The 23,097-nt window shown below is 47.7% G+C and overlaps 1 protein-coding gene across 3 annotated transcripts in view; it reads right to left on the bottom strand.

Annotated features, from left to right (window-relative positions):
• Positions 1 to 23,097, bottom strand: part of Poc1a (POC1 centriolar protein A) — a 68,124-nt gene that overhangs the window by 28,769 nt on the left and 16,258 nt on the right. For all 3 annotated transcript variants that reach the window (XR_009056972.1, XM_057766407.1, XM_057766408.1), the window contains exons 8-9: positions 14,613 to 14,681; positions 11,370 to 11,459 (exon numbers count right to left, since the gene is read on the bottom strand). Coding sequence is in view for 2 of the 3 variants with exons in the window: in XM_057766407.1 (XP_057622390.1) it covers positions 11,370 to 11,459; positions 14,613 to 14,681 (159 nt within the window). In the remaining variant the exon portion in view is untranslated. The remainder of the gene's footprint in view (positions 1 to 11,369; positions 11,460 to 14,612; positions 14,682 to 23,097) is intronic.

Below are 23,097 nucleotides of genomic sequence, written 5' to 3'. Positions count from 1 at the left end.
CCCTACTCCAAGTCTCTGCAGTGCAAAGCTATTATTTCTCCCTGTGTAGTTAATTTGGGGACAACTGGATTTTAAAGAGGGAACATGCTGTCTTTACAAACTCCATGTGCCAGCCCAGCTTGATGAGGGCTGCAGCTGCCCCACAGATGAGATGAGAGGCATCTGATGAAGATGAGCGGCAGAGACGTCTCTGGAAGACGCGGAAGCTTTTGGTGACAAAGAGGAGCAGTAGCAGTTTATTTATAGATCCACTTGAAAACAGATCATTGTAACTACTGGAGTTGAATTTTAAAACTCCGGGAACAAAGGCGGACTATTTTAAGTTTTCTTTGCACTTAGTTCAATGGAGAGTATCAGAGCCACGAACCATACCCCAGGCATCACTCCCAAGCTCAGTTAATTCATATTTCGCACAGCATAATTGTACATGAACTAGTCCTGCCAAGACAGACACCCAGGCCCAACTATCCAATCAGCAGAGGTAGCTGGCTTCAGATTAGCCAGCCAGAGTCCTTTGCCAGTGCCGCATGCTTCATGGGAGGCCATACCCCAAGGAGTCTCATGGCCTCTCTGCTTCCCAGAAAATGAAGTTGCAGACAGCAGAATGAACTATAGTTACATCATTCCTCCCCTACTCCTGCAGGCTTCAAAGAGGGCCAGTACATCTTATCTGATGCCATCCCAGGTCACTAGCAGCAGCTTGCCTACCTGCCCACCACAGCTCCAGGAAGAGACAGGGCTCCCTGAGGATAGTGGGTCCCTTTGTCCCTGGCCTGACCCCAGGTGCAGGTCAAAGACTCTACACCCCCCTACCCTGAACTGCAGGCAGGACCAAGAGGAGTATTCAGATAACAGCATGACACACAAGGGTGTTAATGTTTTTTATATCCTTACTTGAGCAAAGAGAACAAATAATTTTTCTTTTTCTTTTCTTTGAGACAGGGTCTCAAATAATGCAGGACGGCTTTGAAATTGCTATGTAGCCAAAGATGACCTTGAATTTAGGATCCTTCTGCCTACTGCTTCCAAGGGCTGGGATTACAGACATTCATTACCACACCTGTTTTTATTTGGTGCAGGGAAACAAACAGTACTTTAGACATGATAGGCAGGCACTGTGCCAACTAAGCCACATACCCAGTCCCACAAAATGACATTCTTGACACAATATGGGAAAATGTGAACATGCTCTCAGTATTGTTAGGAAGAAATCACTAATTTTGCTGAATTTGACAAGAGCTTTACAGTTACATAATTAGGGAAAACCCTTGTTTAGAGCAAAATGCGGTATCTGGAATTAGAGGCACGCTCTAGGGCTTCTAAGGCACATGGGGAAGATGGAAGGCTCTGCCTCTGCAGAAGCCAGGTGAGGGCTCCCAGGCCCATATGCTGCTTCCTGCTCCACTCCTGGGCTAGGCTGAACATTTCTGTCACACAAAGGCTTTGTTTATTTTGATAGCAAGTGCTGTGGGCTGATGCCAGGCTGGAGAACCCCAGCAGGAAGCAGAGCTACAGGGTCACCTCCACCTTTGGGGGCCCTGAGTCTGCAAGCATGGGAGACAGTTGGCTTTGCCTAAGCCCAAAGAATGTCTGCCTGAGCCTTTGGCACTGCATAGAGAAAGCCCCTGATGGCAATGACAGCGTTCACTGAATCCACAGCAGTGTCCAAACCTTCACAGAAACTAACTGTAAGATAATCTCCATGGAAACCATCTATTCTGATTTTTTTTTTTGCCATGGTAACCAATAAGAACATAAACATAAGTATTATCCAACACCCTTACACCACATGGTCAACATTACTAGCCAATCTGGACAATATAAAATGCAAAAAGGGTTTTTCCATTTCAAATGAAAAGAAATTCTGGAACTCTAGTCCAGACACACAGTTCTACCAACCTTTGTGGCCTGCTGGCTGCCTGTATCACCCCACACCACCTGCTGCCAAAGGGACAAATGAAGCCAAAAAGTTACTTTCTTCATTTAGTGAAGGGACCATGAAAAAATACTTAGAGAGGGCCAAAGGCAGTCAGAAGGCACACATACTCAGCCATACTGCTCAATGATCCAGGCATGTGTTCTCCACACCCTGATTTCCTGAGCATCCTTTTCCAGGTACATGCTGGCTGCTCTGGGGAGAGCACAACTCAGTCCAAGGGCTGTGAATAGCTGATGGTAGGAAAGAGGGGCTACTTTGGGGAGGGGACTGCTCTGGGCGGGATATCTAGGGCTGCTGAGATGGCTGAGTGAACAAAGGTGATTGCTACCAAATTTGATGACCTGAGTTCAAGACCCACATGGTAGAAGGAGAAGACTTCTGAAAGTTGTCTTCTGACTTCCACACTTGCACTGCAACACACACATACACCTATTTAAAAATAAAAAAGCGCCTTTAATCCCAGCACTTGGGAGGCAGAGGCAGGCGGATCTCTGTGAGTTCGAGACCAGCCTGGTCTACAAGAGCTAGTTCCAGGACAGGCTCCAAAACCACAGAGAAACCCTGTCTCGAAAAACAAAAAAAAAAAAAATAAAAAATTTAAAAAAATTAAAAAAAAAAAAAAAAAGCCGGGCGGTGGTGGCGCACGCCTTTAATCCCAGCACTCGGGAGGCAGAGGCAGGCGGATCTCTGTGAGTTCGAGACCAGCCTGGTCTACAAGAGTGTGATGGTCGGATTTACACGCTAGGTAAGCCCTGATACATGCAGAACTGAACCTGAGGCCTCTGGACTTTGTGTGGATTCAAGAGTTAGCAGGCTCTCTTCAGGATAGGAGCTGCCCTAGGTACCCACAATTACAGTGTGAGAGATATGAGACAGATAGCACCAAAGGAGACACTGAGGACAGTGCAGAAAGCAGCAGCCTGGAAATGGAGATTAAGAACAAGGGACTAGATTAGAGGTAGAGCATCTAGTGGCAGCCAGGAGGCAAGAGAGGAAGACAGGTCAGCAGAGGCCTATGGCAGGGCAGCATTTTCCTTACTGACAGTTGGTTCTGGTAATAAACTGTTCTAAGCAGACTAGAAGATGCCCATAGGTTTAAGGGGCTCATGGGACAGCACTGGAATCTCTCTGAACAATCCTGAAGATTCTAACCAAATCTACACCCCTTCCCCTACTGGGTCTTTATCTGCCTCTCTCAAGCTGTAGCTTCTACCAGCCACAGAAATGTCTAGGATATAAAAAGACTCCTTGTCTAGGATGCCAGACACTGCTGGACACCGTCTTTCAATAGACTAATGGTTTGCAGAGTGGGGCCCTGCACTAGCAGCATCAGCATCTCCTGGAAATGTGTTAGGAGTATAAGATCTCTACCAAATCAGACACGCTGGGGATGGCCCAGCCAGCAGCAAGTTTTCTTGTTTATTTTGTTTTGTTTTTTCAAGACAGGGTTTCTCTGTCCTTGAACTTGCTCTGTAGACCAGGCTGGCCTTGAACTCACAGAGATCTGCCTGCCTCTGCCTCCGAAGTGGTGGGATTAAAGGCGTGCGCCACCACTGCCTGGCTCAGTAGCAAGTTTTAACATTCCTATGTGGGCTATGATGCACACTTGAGTTTGAAAACCAGTTGGAGGAGCTCTGGATACTAATGTCAAAAGTTAAGAGGACTGTCTTGGCTGGGCATAGTGGTGCACACTTCTAATCCCAGTACCCAGGAAGCAGAGAGAGGTAGGCAAATCCCTATGAGTTTGAGGCCAGCCTGACCTCCAGGCCACACAACAGGATTACATAGTGAGACAGTCTCACAAGCTTGTTTTGATCCTAATACGGTCAGGAAAGTCCACCTAACATGGCCTAGGGATGTCTGCAAATGTTCCTTTGTGCAAACACAAACATATCTTTATGTAGTCGGAGGCTGCTCATCTGTTTCCCAGCCATCCAGACCCCAAAAAACACATAGAAACTGTATTATTACAACACTGCTTGGCCTATTAGCTCACACTGCTTATTGGCTAGTTCTTATACCTTAAATTAAGCCATTTTTATTAATCTGTGTACTGCCACGTGGTTGTGGTCAACCGGTAAGATTCCATTCAGCATTTGTCTCCTGTGGAAGCTACATGGCTTCTCATTGACTCTGTCTACTCTCTCCTCCTCTATGGGCTTGGAACTCCAGCCTTGCCCTATTCTGCACTGCAATAAGCCCAAAGCAGCTTCTTTATTAACCAATGGCATTCACAGCATACAGAGGAGAATCCCACATCATCCTTGTAAGATTTCCTTCTTCATGACAGGAAGGCACCTGAGCAGTCAGATTACCTGACAACCCATGTACCCACAGCACCCCATATCTGTAGCGGGGAAAATAAACAGCAGTGGTAGGCACTGATGATCACACCTGACCAAAGGTGGTAGGAATGTGACTCCCTACTTGAGTGTGCACTCAAACACACACTGAGCCTATGCATTTGTCCTAGGTCTGGGGATGCTGAAGGAGAAATGGGGGGACGCCTTTTGCTTCTTCATTCAAATGCCTCTTGGTTTTGCTGCACTCAAGGTGGCAGACTGGGTCGAGAACCATTCACCAGCATGACATATGACCTCTGAGTCTAGGTTCCTCCTCTACAAGCAGAAGGCATGAATGAATTGTACCAGGAGCCACACAAAGATGCACAACCAGGTAAGTCACAGCATCCCCATTGTCCCCAAGTAAGTCACCCCTCAAAGCCCTCTGAGATCTACAAAGCTTCACAAGAGGCAAACAGGGAGGAATGTGGGCCCTTCAGGAGAGGGTCTGCTTCCCCGTTTTTCCCACCAAGCTTTCATCCACAGAGATGAGGGACACTGCGGACAAAGCTAGTCATTCAGCAGGCGCACAACATACGACATCTGAAGATACACAGCTCGACTAGCAGAGATACCCTGGACCCAAAGGCAGAGGCAGCTCTCTGTGTCGGAGGATGGGCCCAGTGAAATCAACCCTTTTCCAAGCTGTGCATCTGATTCACTGGCAGCAGGCAGAAAGCCAAGAATTCCCTTTAACAGTCTTTTAAAAAGAAAAAGGAGCCAGAAATGGGGTCAAGTGGAGAAGGGAGAAGTTCCTTTTTAAGACACATAAATCTGGGGTTCATTCTGCTTCAAATACACTCAATGACCCTCCTGCTTAAGCATGCCTTTGAATCTGAATTTCTTTTTTTATTTTGTGGTGTTTTGTTTTTGAGCTCAGGCTGGCCTCCAACCTCTTACATAGTCAAGAATGATCTTGAACTCCTGGTCTTCCTCCCACCACCTTCCAAGGAAGGACTGAGATTGCCATTGTACCCAGCTTGAATTATTATTTCTCACTACAAAAAGCAAATGCCAAAACAGAAGTCTATATTCTAGGAAACAGACCCAAGTCTGGAAATCAAATTGCTAATAGCTCCAATATCTGTGTCCCCTATAAAATTTATGTTAGAATCATAATCCTAACATATTTGGAATTGAGCCTTTGGTGGGCAACTAGGTCATGAGGACGGAGCTGCCATGATTAGGATTAGTGCCCTTATAAGGGGTTTCAGCCAGCACTGTCTACTACAGGAAGACACAGAAGGAAGGCATTACTTCTCTACTACCGGATCCTCACCAGTGGTTATCAATGCCCTGCTTGCACCACCCAGCCTCCAGAACTGTGAAACATGAACTTCCGTTTAAAAGCTGCCCTAGTCTATAGTAGTTGAAAGGCACAAAGATAAGACCTGAGAGTCAGGTGGAAATGGGTCACTTCTTTGCCTTCTTAGGTGAGGTTCCTGTAAGGAAAATCTAGGTCTTCAGAAACCACCACAAGCACTTAGGACCCCCCAGATCCTCAGCATGAGCAAGTATCTATGGAGTAGGAACCAGATCCCCTTAGCACCCCAAATCAGAACCCCATGGCAGCAACCAAAACAAAACATAGGTATAGCAGGTGACAAGAGCTTTGTCCTCAGATCCTGGGACACAAGGCAAAAGAAAAAGGCAGACCGCAAGAAGGAGGCCTCAGACTTAGGGCAGATATTCTTGACTGGGCCAACCCCTTCTCCAGGGAAGGTTCTAGCACCAAAGTTCTGAGATTCCTGGGTATCTTGCTCTAAGGAGTGTTGAGGGTAGCAGAAGGGTATGTGTTGTTTCTACCCATCTCAGAGGTTTATTTTCTTATCTGCAAGCTCAGAAGACTTGGGATATGTCATTTAAAAATACAACATATGCTTGCAAGGGTCTAAAACCTACCCCTGTCCCTACAAGGACCACCTGTAGGGAAGAGCCAGCACCAAAAATTACCTCAGTCAGCAATCACCCACACCCCTGTCCAATGCACCCACCCCAAAAGATTTGAACATTTGATCATTCTGACTGGCTCTTAGGAGACGGAAGAGGGAAAAAGGAACATTCTTGAAATAGCTACAGCTGGGTGAGCACTTGCCATGTGGCAGGAACAGGGCCAAGTGCTGCTTGGCCTACCTGCTTGGCATGCCACCTGTGAAATCTCATGGAAGGAGGAGGACCCAGTGACTCCCAGGTTGACAGAAGAGGAACCAAGACCTCAGAGATCCGGCCACTGGCTGGGGTCACAGCACAAACAAGGCAGGGACAGGATTCAATCACTGGTTGGTCGGAAGCCAGAAGCCAAGCTCTTAACCACAGGTGCGCTTTTCTTCAAATGCAATCTTGAGAAGTGAGCAGAGAAAAGCCCTCAACCCTAGAGATCAAGGTTAATGTCTAAACCGGAGCAGTCAACCCTGAGAACTCAGGAAGTGGGTTGGCTTTTTTTCTGTCAGTTTCATTGAATTACCTAGAACTTGGTGTTCTTCCTCCCTACCCCACTAGTACAACCTTCTCAATTGCATAATGGGCCTCTGACTGTGGCAAAAATAAGGGTAGATCCAAATAATGCACCTTTGTTAATTAAAAGTAGCTTTAAAAGCTGGGCATGGTTGTGCACAATTCCAGCATGCAGGAAGAGGCAGACAGATCTGAGATCAAAGTCAGTCTGGTCTACATAATGGGACCTTGTCCCTCCCCCCAAAAATGTTAAAAAGTACTTTTGTAGCTGGGGTAGAAATCTGTTCTGGAGAAGCTGAGATCTGGGGTAAGCAAGATGCTACTCCTACTCTAAAATCAGCTAAGACAACTGGGTCCTTCTGCCTAAGGGACAGACCTTGAAGTACAGAGAGCAAGGGGGTAAAAACAGAGGGCTGAAGGCCAGGGCTGCAGCAGAAAACAGGGCCAAACACTGGATCTCTGAAACACCAGTACAAGCACCTGCTCCAGAGAAGCCCTCTGCAGTACCCACCCATACCTCTCTAGGAGACACCCATCTGCCCCAAAGCAGCCCTTCCCACCTTCTTTCAGAACAGAGCATGGAGATTCCTGCCTCCCTTCAGCCCACAGCATGACCTAGAATCCTTCATGTGCAACTTTCCAAGCAGAGAAAGTGTTCCAGTCGCAAGCCCTGAAATCCCTCCTTTAGACAACTCAGCCAAGAACAGAAGGAAAATGGCACCCATTATTCTCCTTCTGAATGGCTGGGAAATGGCTTTTGCTTTTCAACATGAAATGTGCCTAAAAATAAACTGTGAATTTCAACCAGAGGTTGAAAATAGCTCTGCAGTGAACAGAGCTCTGCTTGGAGTAAGTTTAAGGACAGCCTTCATTCCAAGATCTGAAAGCCAAAATGCCACGGTCAGAGAAGGGGTCACAGGCAGGGGGGCTCAAGGGTGAAGAAACCTCCACAGGCACAAGGTCGTCGTTGACATTCTCTGCTAATGGGGGAGCAGCGTGGGGTCCAGGCAAGGTCTGCCCCTCAGGCTTCCAATGGACACAATGGAGAGAGCACATGGTCAGAAGTTCCCACGAACTCCTTGGAAACCCCAAATGCCCAGGAGCGTCCACCGTGTTTTAGTGCCTAAGGTGGTTTGGAGATAGGAGATGAAGGACATTGGATACACAGCACAGTTTGGTCATGGTTGCAGTGTTCATGGGTTTTTTGAGAAATCAAATCACCCTGGCCAGTCACTAAATCTCTCATCAGGTATTATTGCTGAGCCAGGTAGCCTTGGGCAGGCAAGGCAAGAAACACACCCAATTTGAAGAAAATCAAGTTGCTAAAGATGAAGAGTCTTTTCTTATTGTTTATCAACATCTCTGAGACCCCGAAACTTGATAGCCAAACAGAACTCTTAGAAAACGGACTACCAGAGACTCTCCAAGAGCTCTGGTGCGCACCTGGTGGGAGCCAGAACTCAGTCAACTGAGCGGAGTCCTTGCGCAGGCTCCTAGACGCTCCCCCGAGTCTGTCTCCACACTTCTCCTACGGCCTTCCTTTGGGGCTCCTCCTGAGGAAGAAGCTCTGCAGTGATTCCCACCTGACAGTATCTGAAGACATTTCTGGTCCCCAAAACTGGGGAGCAGGATACTACCAGCACCCACTGGGTAAAGGCCACTAAAGATCTCAGTACACAGGACAGCAAACACTCAAATATCAACCCCAGATATGATTTGTTGAGGTTGAGCAGCTCAGAGTTACTGAAAGGATGGGATGTGGGCAGAAATGAAGCATGGAAGGATGTCAGACTCAGGTCACAGGACAGCAGTGCTTCTGGGCTCCCCTGAGGAACAGAGCACTCTGGACAGCCAGGGGATCTGAGTGCCGGGGAAGACTCAATACCCTGGCCTTCCTCCTTTTCCCTTTCAGGGAAGCCTCTCAGACAGCATTGGGAGTGGGTGTGGGTGAGTGGGTGTCTAGAAGGCCTACCTGTCCTCTCAAGGCTCTAGAAGGTACTCAAGACAAAGATCAAGCAGTGCTTCTCTTGCCCAAGAGTGGCTCTAAGACTACGGCGTCACTTCAGGACTCTTCAGAATCAAGTCGTCCACGGGTACTCTAAACCCACCGGGGAAATGAAGGTTTAGAGGGATGAGCTGCTTCATCCCAGGCTATCCAGCAGGGTTCAAAGCCAACTCCATGAAGCCAGAATCTACATCCTGTGCCCCGCTTGAGTGCCATGCAGAGCAGCCACTGGCAGGACTGTAACAATAGCCCTGACGTGGACCTCAAAGTAGTTTGGGGACAACTGGCTGCCTTGAGTCCTGTTGAGCCCTCACCTGCCAATGCCCCATCCTGTCCTGCTGGCTGCCTCTCCCCACGATTACAGCCTAGACTCTCAGGCCCTGAAGCTCTGGGAAACAAGGTGACATGTTCTCCATTCTGAGGGGGTTTGAGGGACAACAAGCAGTTTGTCCAAGTTATTTTCCTAGTAACTATAAGAAAAAAAATATACGCAACCTTACTAGCCATCAAAACTACATTGAGATTCCATCTCAGCCCAGTCAGAATAGTAGCCATTAAGAAATAAACAACAAATGCTGTTGGTGGCAATGTGAACTATCCACTGTGGAAGTTAGAATGGAAGCAACTAGAACAACTCAAAGTAGATCTACTGTATGGCCCAGCTACACCACTGGGGGCATTTACTGAGGAACTCTGAGTCAGTGTATCACAGAGACGCAGCATTACTTACAATAGCTAAATTACGAAAAGAATGAAGTGACATTGTTTGCAGGCAAATGGATGCAACCAGCAATGCCCGTATTAACTGGATCAAGCTAGTCTCAGAAAGCAAACACCATACGTTTTCTCTCATTTGTGGTTCCTAGATTTCACATAGCCTCATAAAGTTGTATACAGACACACAACACGGAAGTAGAAGTGAAACTGTAGGGAACAAAGAAGCCTACTGGAGGGGGTGGGGAGAAAAAGGGGAGAGCAGGCGGCTGGGAGAAAATGCTCAATATTTGCACGAAGTTCCTTTTAATAATAATACTTTTTAAAAATGTGAACTTTTTTTCCACCTACTGGATACTAACTATTCCCAAGAGGCAGATGATGGGACCCTCCTAGGATAGGAAAGAGCTGCCTAGCAGCCCCTGCCATCAGCAGCTCCTGCTACCAGCAGTCTCCAGCATGGTTATTTAGTCTTGCTCAGAGGAGACAGCATGGTTACATCTGAAAGTCTCCCCTGAGAACTAGAACCAGAACCACCTCCCCACTCTGCAAGCAATGAGCCCATACAAAGTGCTGATCTCATGTGAGTTCCTGACAGTCAGAGAGTCATAGGACAGAGGGCAAAATCAACACAGGATCCTTCTAGGTAAAAAATGAATCAGCAAGCTGGGTGGTGGTGGAGCAGGCCTTTAGTCCCAGCACTAAGGGAAGCAGAGACAGGCAGATCTAAATGAGTTCAAGACCAGCCTGGTCTACAAAGTGAGATCCAGGACAGCCAGGGCTATACAGAGAAACCCTGTTTCAGAAAAGGGTGAGGGAAGCATTTATAAGAGGAATATAACTTTTGAAATGACCTTGCAAAGCATGGGCCCTTTGTCTCAAAAAAAAAAACCGAACAAAGAAATGAAGAAAACAACCCCAAACAACAACAACAGCAACAAAAAAGGAATCAGCAGCAAGGAGAGCATCAGCGCACCCCAGAGAGCCCCAACTAGCCCACAGCTTAGGGCTCATTAGCAAACACTTAGGAGTAATAAAACCTCCCAGCCACAGCGATGAGTCAAGGGGAGGCCCTTGGAGAACAATCTGGGTTTGCTGTGGCAGCTCCACAGACTGGGCACACGTGCAATAAGGAGATTGCAGTTGCGGAGCCACAGGGAGCCCAGACAGACTAAGGAGGCTTCCTGGTTCTATTCTGAGTCCCAGCCTTGACTTGCTGAGGTTTGGGCGAGTCACTTCCTGTTGTTCAGGCCAGCTTCCTCCTGCTTGGGAGATCTATGATGCTTCTTAGGTTCAGGGAAAAAAGATCTAAACAGTCTGTCACCATAGAAGCTTAAACCTTCGGGATTACAATCTTGACCTGCTTCAATCAAAGTTGAGTATGGGTCTATTTAATGAGCCTTTATCAGTTAACATTTTTCTCCCAAATTTTCTACAAAATTAGTTATTTTTATTCAGGAACACTGAATGCCCTTTTACCAACAAAGGTAGTAAGAATGGTTTGTGGCTGAGGAACTTCCTCTCCATGGTTTAAAAAAAAAAGAAGTGAGAGTAACCAAACCAGGGTCTTTCCCACTCATCGCAGCTGAGGCTTTGTGTCCTGAGCCCTCTAGGAACCAGGACTTGGGTCCTGGGATCCAAGGGCAGCATCCTTGGTCTCACTCCAGCAGTGAGATGCACCATGCACCATGACAACACTCCCACCAAAAGGGCCAGGGAGCTCGACACCACAGCCGCTCTGTAGCTTTTATATCTCATTTGTTCATTCTAGATTGGAGTCAAGGCCCAAAGTGTTATTTGATGGACCTTCCCAGGGTTCCTTTCTTGTAACAGAGACGCCTGCAGGCCTCCTCATGTCCAAGCCCAGAGCTGTTTACTGTGACCATCCCAGAGTCACGTGGCTCAAGCCACTTACCAGATTCCCAGTAGAGTTGGCCAGGGGTGGAGGCCTCTGTACTTTCACATCTCCATAATCAACATCAAAGTTACTCTTCCAAACCATCACCTGCCAAGAACAATAGGCACAGAGAATGAGGGGAGAAAATGGGACCATAAATCAACCCCAAAGTTCTGAATCACAGTGGTCCCCATTTCACAGCTCAACTCAACTCTAGGACCTGTCCCATATCCCCAGGGCTTCGGGGACAGACCCGTGGCATCAGGATGGAATATCATGATGTTGCCATACAGCACGACTAGGCCTGAACACCTGCTTGTCCCTCTACCTGGGTGTCCTAGACGTCTCGGTGTCAGAATCACTATTTAATCCATTTGTTCCCTTTCTCCGTTTATCATGTCTCTCTGAAAAGGAAGCTCCTGAGGGTGGTGGCCCTGCTCATGACACTGTGGGAAGCGGTAGACATAAAATCCCAGCCACAGTCTGGGTTAGTGTCCTGTCTTGACCCTCACTGCAGCAGTTGTCCACCTGTAGGTGAAACCTCTCTGGGCGTCTTCACGGGAGTCACATAGCAGATATCCTGCATATCAGATATTTACATTATGATTTATAATAGTAGCAACATTACAGTTATGAAGTAGCAATGAAAATTTTATGGTTGGGGCCACCACAACATAAGGAACTGTATTAAAGAGTAGCAGTGTTTGTTAGGAAGGCTGAGAACCACTGACTTACTGTGAGGCTTAGGTGAGGGGTTCAGCCTATGCCTAGGGCCCTCTTTGAAAAGATCCCAGCTCTCCTCTCACAGGGCTGCTAGGAGGTTGACAGGAAACAGTGTGTAACAGTCATTGGCACCAGGGAATGAATGCTAACACACTCATAATCCTAAGTCTAGTAAGTTTAACAATGAAAAAAAACATATTCTTAGCCAGGTATGGTAATACAAACATTGGCAGCAAAGACAGGCAGTTTTCTATGAGTTCACGGTCAAGCTGGTCAATCAATATAGAGTGAGCACTACAGAGTGAGACTCAGCCTTAGAACAAACAAATAAACAAATACATAAATAAAGTGGCTTCAGTGGTTAAGAGCATTGGCTGTTCTTCCAGAGGACCCAGGTTTGAGTCCCAGCACAACTACTAACAACTCCTATTACTCCAGTACCAGGGGATCTGACTCCCTTTTCTGGCTTTCACAGGCACTGCATGAATGTAGTGCACAGACATACATTCATGCAAAACACTCGCACACATTAAAAACAAAAAAGTTATCAGTGGTGGCGCACGCCTTTAATCCCAGCACTTGGGAGGCAGAGGCAAGTGGATCTCTCTGAGTTTGAGGCCAGCCTGGTCTACAAGGCAAGTTCCAGTACAGCAGAGAAAAACCCTGTCTCAAAAACCAAAATAATTAAAAATACAAAAATAAATGTTAAAGAATTTCAAATAAACAAACAAATGAATAGCCACACTCAGTATCTTCCTAAGCTGAAGGCACTTCCACAAAAGCTTAGGAAGCAAGAGTACTCCCTACTGGTGGCTAGAAGCCACAGGAGGCTGGCTGGCTCCTTCTAGGGCTACTTTCAGGATGGCCGGCTTGGTCAACACAGGAGGAATCCTGCAATATGACCAGTTGTCAATGGAAGCCAACGAAGCCACACACATACACACAAAACTAAACCAAACCAAACAAAAAGCACCACTATATCCCCCAAGATAAAGGCCTGATGTGGCCCAGACGCCATCTTCACTGGGACACGGCTGCTCATATGAAGCTCGCCACTCCTTGAGCAGTTCCTCTGTTTACAGTGCCCAGAGGGATGGGCACATGGTACCTCATTTATCAACTTACAAACAGAACGCTGGCATATGCATAGCCCATGTACAAAGTCCTTGTATAGCTGTGCAGACCTAACGCTTCTAGGAGCAGAGTGGCTAGCATGAACGCAGAGATAACACCAATACCTGGGAAACACATGAGCAGGTGTAAAAAATCAGGGACTTGATAGCCTCACTGTCTGAGGATGGCCACGGCAGGTGGAAGCTCTCCCCCAGGTTTCCTCTTGTGATGTGTGACTCCGTTTTAGCATGGCTATTTAACATGTACATCTACTGCACAGTTAACATGTGCATCTGCCATATAGCTTCCGTTTTCCACAATCACTGGAGGCTCAAGGCTCTCCTTTACCTTCCTCCTCTTTGGCTGCTAGCTAGGACCTAGTGCTGGGATGGTAAGATACATGCTGGCTGTTGTCCAGGCTATGGACAAAGAACCTTTAGCTAGTCTCTGCTTTACTGGAAAATCAGTACATTTCACTGCAGCTGGGACTCACAGAAGGCCACAGGCCTGGCTGGGCTGAGCAGCAGAGCTGCGAGGCGAGGCCAGTACCCAAAGATGAACATTCTCGATGTCCACCAGATCAACTGTGTTCACAGCCACTGCTTGTTCCTCCAGAAACAGAGGGCTGTGGATATACTCTGGGAGACTGCGGATGGTGCATTCCTAGGTGCTCCACACCTTTCCTGGGCCAGGCTTTGAGCTAGGCACCAAGGTCAGAGTACCCCCACCCTCACCCAGCAGATAAGCCCTTGGCAGTTAGCAGCCTGGGCATGGAGGCACAGGGATGTCAGGATGAAGGCTCAGTGCCAAGGGTTATGAGGTGGGACAGGACTTCCTCTCTGCAGTCAAGGATACAGAAAACGCTGACCCTTTAAACATGTCATGAGCAGGGAAGCAAAAGGCAGCAGAGAATGAAGTAGAGGTTCCAGGGAAAAACCAAGACTCGCAGTCATGTAGGCTGAGTGCTTGTCCCTGTCTCTGCCACCTGCTAGGACTGTTTCCTCATTTATAAGAATAAAATAGGAAGACTTGCCCCACAGGACTCAGAACTAAATGAGCTATGAAATCCTTGCCACACTGATGATATTACCAGATCTGCAGTAAGTACCCAGTAATTCTTCATCTTTATGTAATCAGGAGAAAGGGGGAAAAAAAACAAAACTGAAATCTTCAACTTTTTCACCACGATAATTAGTTCAAACTCCTTCCAACCCATTCTAGTTTGAGACATGTCTACAGTTGTCCCTGAAGGAGACTTGCTTGGGGACAGCCTTGGCCCTGAGCATCCCCCACAAGCTCCATCACCACTGTGATGTAATCTTCACCATGGCAGATAGTCACTGAAGGCCCATCTCCACATGACTGCAGCCTCCTGCGAGGTTCTGAGCAGGATCAGCTCAGGCTCCTTAGGCCATTCTTTCTTACCTGTTCATCAGAGCCTCCAGAAGCAAAATACTCCCCCGTTCTTGAAAAGGCAACAGTGGTAGCAGGTCCCTAGCAGAACAAACAGAATAAACACCAAAGGTCAGCTGGACATGGTAACACACAAGAGATCACAGAAGTGGACACAGGGAAATCAGGAATTCCAGGCCAGTCTGGGTTACATAAGACCCCCATCTTAATACACATCCTACAACCCCCTCCAAAAAGATCATACCAAGTCTAAATGCACAGTTCCTGAATGACAGCAGCAGTGGGACAAAGGTCTGAGTACTCACTCAGCACCCAGTCCTCCTTAGCCTTTGCCCAGGAAGCTTGCATGTGGTCAGGTACAAGAACTGCTGCTGGATCTCTGCTTCCAGACACCTCAACAGACAAAGGCCAGGCTGTGGGATCAAGGGTGGACAAGAGAGGAGGGAACAGGACATTCACACTGGCAGTTTGGCCAGACAGGCATCATTTTCATGGCTGCCCTAATGAGAAGAAGGTCAGAGAGCACAGCTTGAGCTCAACACTGATTTCTCTGCTACAGGCCCAATAGTGCCCTGCTGTAGCCTAGAGAAGTGGAAGCCCCAAGGGAAGCCAATGACTCAAATGAACAAGGCAAAGTCAGGGGCCTGAGCAACAGGAAGGAGGCCAAGGAAGGAATTACTGAAGGTGCCTGAGGAGTGAACAAAAAATGACACCAATGTCCCTGCAATGTGCATGTCATTAAGTTTGGGCCTTGCAGGGCAATGTTCTCTGCTGGCTTTCTAGGTACAAAAGGTCAGAGCAACCATCTAAAGGGGAATTTCAAGTACATGCTATGCAGCACTCTCCAACAAGCACACCCTGGATGGGAGGGGACTATCATCTCCTAGCAGAGAAAGAACATTCCTCCCCATATGCCTGGAATCCATTCCAGAAAGATATGCCAACCAAGGTCACAGCCACAGATACAACCCTCTCCCTTCCAGCTGAGCATTTACCATAGCCAGTGCCTGGCATTCTGCAGGCAAAACCAGACTAAAGTTCTCTGAGATCTGTCACAAAGATCACCTCAGTTCTTCTGGACCACCAAAGTATAACAAGAACTGCCCACAGCCCGGCGGTGGTGATGCATGGCTTTAATCTTAGGCAGAGGCAGGCAGACCTCTGTGAATTCAAGGCCAACCTGATCTACAAGAGCTAGTTCCAGGACAGGCTCCAAAGCTACAGATAAACCCTGTCTTGAAAAACCAAAACCAAACCAAACCAAAAAAACCAAACAAATTTAAAAAAAGAAAAGAAAAAAAAAAAAGAAATGTCCACAGGAGGGGCTTTCAGCAACAGAGCCTGGGCTAGAGACAAAGGAAACACAGGAAAATACCCTGCACTGAGTGCTAGGAGGAGGACCACGGCTTAGGCTGAAAAGACCTCACAGCCACAAGCTGCTTTCCTCCCTGGAGGCAGGCAGTGAGCCATGTCTCCCAGGCTCAGGCACATGAGACAGAAGGAGGGTATACCGCTCTGGCTTCCAGAATCCATTCCTAGTTCTTCCTCTCAGAGGCACTCATACTGGGGTGACAAGACAGAAAGAATTCCATGTGGCTCGCACTGGCTCGGACCCCTGCACCTGTGTTAACTCACCTAACGCCAAGGACAGCGTGTGCCTTTACCATCCCAAGTTGTGGGGAACAAAGCTCAAGAGCACCCAATACAAAGCCTACGCCTGCCTGTTACCTCCCTGCTCCACACCAGTGGTCCAGCCCAGGAATTCTAACCTACCACTAACCAGGGTAAAGTGGACCCACTTTTCCTGCTAGGGAACAATGGCCACTCACATCCACCAGCAGTGAGTGTCAAATACCAGGTGCGAGCCATACTGGACCATGTGGCTCTATTTTGAGTGACACTGACTGTATTTGCAGCATGGGGAATGTCCCTTCCAGTGGAAAGTTAGCAAGGTGTTACAAGGCTGATGGAGGAAGGTACACTTTCAAAGAACATCTACTTGATTCTTGACAATTGTGACATTGTGACAATTCCATACTTGGAACATTTTTGTTATTATTTCTTTGTTTGGTTTGATTTTTGGTTTTTCTTTTAAATTTGGTTTGTTTTTGGGGGTAGGTTGCAAGGGCAGCCATACTTGGAACTTTTTAATGTATGACAATGCTGTAATTAAAAAAAAAAATAAGACAATAGAACGTTTTTAATTTTGAGGAAAAATACAAAGAGGGAAGAAAGAAAAGGGAAGGAAACCAGTGCACAGAGTTTCAAAAGCAGACAGGCCCTTTGCCCACCCAGAGCTCATGGGAAGAGCTCCAAGAAGGGCCAGCAATGACAAGAGCAAACACACTTGTGGCTCACTCTGATTGCTTGTCATCACTCAACCACCAGATGCCAAGCTGGGAACAAAATGTCAGCAGCAATAGCAGCAGGCTCCGAGAATGCACCCAGCTTACAGGGGGATTAGGGCCAGAGAGCAGGTGCTAACGTTCTGGGGCTCCCCCAGGAGACCGAGTCTTTCAGACTCAGGGATAAGCAAGCAACCAGGAGGCTCTGTGGGGCCCACATGCTTCCCCAGTAGTGCCTGCCTGTTGGCTAAGAGGCAGCAAGGCTCCTGTAACCAGGAGCCTCTGCATTCCTAGAAAGAACAGTGCTCATCAGAGGCTTCTGCTGGTCTGTCCAGAGCCCAAGCAAGCAGCCTGAGGCCGAGTGCAGCCTGTGCCCCCATCAGACTGCATCACCACGCCACTGCAGCCACCTCAGGTTATGAAAGTATAAACTATTTTGCCCGATGACAAAATCACAGGATGTGTTTCTCAGACCGTGACTATACAGAGCAGGCCCACTTTCCTGGGCTGATTCTTGTGTTCTGGGGCTTGGCTCTCAGGGTCTGGACAAGTCAGCCTCCACTGATCTTGCCCTTCACCAACATTCTAGTCTACTCTACTGCTCACTGCTTCTCAAAGGCTGAGCCAAAAAAAGTCTCTTTCTCCTGCTCCTCCTGAAGCTCCAACCCTGAGCTCTTCAGTCACTGTCAATCTTCCTTCATTTTAAATAAACTCATTTAAAGCTACAAATCTGTCTCTGAAGATTCCAGTCTGTACACTTTCACTGTCATTCCCTTCCTAATGGTCAGTTTTGACTCAAGTTCTTCTTTAGGCCATCCGTTACTGGGAAGTGAATGAATCTAAGGTTTTCAAGCCAAGGGAACTTGGGGAGTTCCTTTCTCTAAGTGTCAGTGATCAAATACAGTATGTTCAAGCTTCATGGTGGCCTATTCCTTTCATTTGATCAATCATTCCTGGTGCGCTGGAGGCCAGCTCCAGCAGGGATGTGGCTTAGTTCTTCCATTCCGAGACTAGGCCTACCCTGGGGCCTCCACAGGGTCTCCAGAGTGTGACTTGAGCATCATCTCTTGCTGGGCCTTAGGCAGCAAAGATTCCAGCTGCACTGCACCCCCAGCAGAGTGGCCTACCTGCTGGGGACCCTGTCCCTTGTCTACTCCTGACCACTTCCATGGAGATGTTTCACAAGCTCAGCTAGTGCCCCCTCTCGTCCCCTAAAGGTTTTTTTTATAAGGTGATTATTTCTTCTTCTTCTTCCTCTTCCTCCTCCTTCTTCTCCTCCTCCCCCTTATTCTTACTTTTTTTTTTTTTTTTTTTTTTTTAAGAGACAGGGTTTCTCTGTGTAGCCTTGGCTGTCTTAGAACTCACTTTGTAGACCAGGCTGGTTTCGAACTCACAGAGATCCACCTGCTTCTGGGATTAAAGGCGTGTGCCACCACTGCCCTGCAAGGTGATCCTTCTTAATCTGTAATGAACACTGTATACACATTGTATTTTCCCTTTCTGTCTCCTGACTCTATCATACTTGGCTGAACTCACACTCAGTCACTTCACCACGCCTCTTCTCCCTTGTCAATTTCCAGACTCATGAGAGCTATGCTGCCGATTCTTTTCTCTACATTATTTAATTATTTAGCATGCTCACACATGTACCATAGCACACATGTGTAAGTAAGAGGGCAACTTTCAGGAGTCAGTTCTCTCCTTCTACTATATAGGTTCTGGGTATAAAAGTTGGATCATCAAGAGGCTGGAGAGATGGTTTGATGGTTAAGAGCACTGACTGTTGCTGTGGGATAATCTTTTTGTACAATGTAAAAATGTGTCATTCTGGTTGGTTTAATAAAATGCTAAATGGCCTATAGCTAGGTAGAATTTCTAGGCACAAAGAACGCTGGGAAGAAGAGGGGCAGAGATGCCAGGAAATGCAGAGCAAGTAGGATGGGTACTGTAGAGCTGAGGTAATAGAGCCACGAATTAGAAAATAAATGAAAAGAAATGGATTAAGTTATAAGAGCTAGTTAGAAACAAGTCTAAGCTATCAGTTGAGTTTCATAATTAGTAAGTCTCATAATAAGTCTGTGTGTCATTATTGGGAAGCCAATGGTCCTGACAAAAAAGTCCAACCACAGACTGCTCTTCCCGAGGACCAGAGTTCAATTTCTAGCACCCACATGGCAGCTAACAACTGTCTGTAACTCCAAGATCTGACACCTCACATTGACATACATACAGGCAAAATATCAATGCACATTAAGAAAAATAAGAACTCAGGTCATCAGGTTTGGCAGCAAGGGCCTTTACCCACAAGCCATCTGGCCAGCTCCCTCTCCATTTCCTTTAAACACCAAGCATCAGGCAAAAAGAAGCCCATAGTGAATATGTTAGATTGCACGCTCTGATACCCTAGGCAGCCTGTCCAGATCTCTGGACTCTCCTCACACTTGACAGACTCTGTGGCACCTGAATTCTGACCATGGGGCCCTAAGAGCTACGCTGGCCAAAGTCCAGTCTGGTATCCTAACACACCATGTACCAGTGAACAAACAGGGCTGTCATCCCACACACTCCCCAGGTATGTGAAGAGGCAGAGTGGCCATCATATATATGACCAAGGGGGCCAAGAGACTTCTGGAGTGGGTGCTCCGACCTCTGACCCTGTACAGAAACTCAGTCCGGCACACCAGGTGTTTGTATATCCAAGTGGTGAGCCATAGGGATATTACAACTCTGTGTAGGAGGTGCTGCCCGTGGAAAGCAAAGCTCTCTCTCCACCCTGAGCCAGGACCCTAGTTCTTAACTCTGGATTGCTAGAGGGTGCCAGAGAGCCAGGCTGACTCTGGGTTTCTTACAATGGCACACATGAGTTTCTACTCCGTCCTCATGGCCCCTTACACTTCCCAGAGGAGTCCAATCAATACCAGGTAAGACCTTATCCATTATCAAATTACTCCTCAGAACAAAGCAACTAGACAAGGGCTAAGTCCTCTCAAGACACAGGGCGAAGAGACATTCCAGAAGTTTCTTCTACTGTTGCAGCCCCAGGAGAAACCTAAGCACTTAAGATTCCTTTCCTTTCCTTTCCTTTCCTTTCCCCAACCCCAGCTAGGGCCTGGTATGGCCCAAGTGCCCAGAATACATCTGTGGGTCCCTCAGAAGCCTGAGCTCCTGCCACGAGTACAGTCAGCAGCCTCTGCCCATGTTTAGGCCCATGGCAAGTGTTCCCACCCACATTAGGGTAGCTGTCTGCGCTCACCGGATGGCGTGCAGCTCAGTCATTCCACAGCGACACTCTGCAGTAACACACATACCAACTGCACAGCCACTAATAGCAGATTTAACTCTGCCCACGGCCCACCCACCATCCTCTCCCAAATAGCTTTAGAGGATTTAAACCAAATGAGCATGGCTCAAGGCTATGTTTCAGAAAATACAGAAAAATAAATCTATATTTCTAGCACCTTGCCCCCACACTTGCCACACAGATCTGTGAGGGCCCTGTTCGGGGCATGAGGCTTCAAATGACAGCTGCAGTCGGTGGGAAAGCCCTTCCCTCTCCTGCCGGTGTTCCCTGACGTAAAATGAGGGGGCGCACTGCAGCTCCTGTACAGCTCTCACTTCCCCAAATCTGCACTGCATGGGGAGAGAAGTTGGGACTCGTTCCTTCCTGCTTAACTGCCACCAAGCCTCAGACTCAAGGCAGGCCCCTCTCTGGAGCTGACTTGATCCACTGGCCAGAGTAGCAGCGTCCACTCGGCTACATCTAGAGAGACTTAATGACAGTTCATTGCCTCCCACCATTGCTGAGAGGCTCCAAGCTAAGGAGTGTTAAAGGGCTAGGACCCATGCAAGTCGAAGCCAGCAAAGAACTTTTCCAGCTCTTTGGTCTGTCAGGTCACTCAGAAATGTTTCTACAGAACCTCAGAAGAGCCAGCCTCACATGCTCCAGGTGCCAAGCAACAGGATCTGTTCCAAAGCCAGGGCCATGTGAGAATATCAGAAATCTTTATGCCTACAATAAACTTACCAATTTCTAGCCCTCCAATGGTCTGAATGCTTTTGTTCTTTCTAAAAATTCATGTTAAAGTTTAGTCCCCAGAGCAACAGTGTTCCAAAGTGTGGTCTTTAGAGGAAGCTGAGTCATTCGGCTCTGCCTCATAAGTGGGATTAGGTGCTCTTTGGAAGGGTGTGGACAGAGAATTTGGCTTTTTTGCGCACCTGTCATCTGCCAAGTGGGGCCGACCACGTAACACCGGGTTCCTCCCTGAAGGATGTGGCATCAAGGCGCTGCCTTGAAAGTAAAGAACAGTAACAACCCTCACCAGAGGCTAGCACCTTGATTTTAGACCACCCTGTCTCCAGCGCATGAGAAAACAACTTCCCATCTTCATAAATTTCCCAACTTGGAACATCTTTTAAATTATAGCTGTTGTTTTGAGGTGACAACTCACTAGTAGCCCAGTTGGCCTGAATTGTAAACCTTCTGCCTTAGCCTCCTAAATGCTGGGATTGCTACTGTGGACTACCATGCCTGGATTTGGGGTATTTTGTTATAGCAAACAAAAAGTGGACCTAAACATGCCCACTTACCCCTCAGAGTGAGCCCTTCACTACACAGTGAAAGCTCCTCAACCACAGAGTAAGTCCTTAGCCCAACACAAGACCCTCCCACACAGAACAAGCCCCACGCCACACAGAGCAAATTCCTCACCCAAGAGTATGCCCCTTGACCCAGCCTTTAGCTCAACAAAGTAATTCACTCACCCAAAAGCAAGTTCTTTGCCCCACAGTGAGACCCTAAGCCTCAAAATGGGGGTCTTTCACCGTGTATTGAACCCCTTGTGGGTTCATATGTATTTCATATATATTCAACAGGGGAGGTTGCATATACAGAAAGCCCTTTAAGTGGGCCACTGGGAAGTCTGCTCATCACACACCAGAGAATGACAAAACTGCCATGTGGTTAGACTCCTTGACTGATACTGGCCTACAACCTCACATAGCTCCAGTCCAAGAAACCCAAGGCTAACAGGGTGGTCGTGACTCATCCTGGTACTTGACAAGTTACTTCATCTTCACCTAAGGAGACGCTGTGACCTCAACCCAGATAAGAACACCACCTGAAGCACTGTGGCCCTGACTCTTCCTCCTCCTCTGTGGAGAGGACTCCCCTACAGTCTCCACACAGCTCTCCAGCACACAACAGCCCCTCTCCCTCCTGTCAGGGTCTGCTTCCTGATGTGACCTTGAGGCTGTCCTCCCCAGGGTTTCACCCTTAGCCTGTGATCATCCTCTTCTTAAACGTGTGGAAAAGGAAGCACAAGAAAGTTGCTGTCCCTCTTGCCAAATGGACTTCCTTGTGACAACTTTCTAGGGATTGTGCCTGGGGACTGCCACTAGTTGGACCTCCTGGGTTTAAGCTGGTTCCATGGGGTCTCCCTCCTAATAGACCAGATCAGGGTGCTGGGATACAGCAGCCATGAGACCTGCTGGCATCTTATCCAGACCAGTGATGCCGAACCAAGGGTGAAACCACAACTCAAATGTCAAAGACATGTGTGACAGGCAAGAGAGCATAGCAGAAAGTATGGATGTGAGCACTTGTCTCAGCTCTGCTGTCCTGAGAAGTACACAAGGCCCTCAGTGTCACCTGTTCTCAAGTGTTTTCAAATCTGCCATCCTGCTTATCTGTAGTCGGGGACCACTTACAAGCCCTAGAACTGCTAAATCACACACAGCCGGGTGGGGCTACCAACAGCTGGGCCTCATCCCCCATCATGTTATCACCTCCTGGACAGAGTGTAAAAGCTCAAGTCACCAGAGCCCACCTGCACTTCTGGAAGATCAGACTCCATTCTTGGCCACAGCTCTCCAAAAGCACAAGGAGTTCAGTCCAGCTGGTGGGCTCTATGTCTGAACCAGCTATCCAGATAAGCAAGGCTGTTTCACCTGCAACATCCTCCACTTTGGGAAGCTGACACTGAACTTCCTCCAAACAGGGCAGAGCTGAACTGGACTGGGGTAAAAAAGGCTTTTTCAGGCAGCCTTAACCCCCACACGCACTCCCTTGCTTCAGCCCTGATGTTCAACTTTTCAAACCAGAAGCACTCTCTAGCTTTAGTAAGCACCCGAAAGAAAGCATGCCGCACAGGGTG

Source organism: Chionomys nivalis, chromosome 4 (assembly GCF_950005125.1).
Source record: "Chionomys nivalis chromosome 4, mChiNiv1.1, whole genome shotgun sequence".
Classification (NCBI taxonomy): Eukaryota; Metazoa; Chordata; class Mammalia; order Rodentia; family Cricetidae; genus Chionomys; species Chionomys nivalis.
The sequence above is the reverse complement of the archived record's forward strand: the minus strand, read 5'-3'. Positions and strand labels throughout refer to the sequence as shown.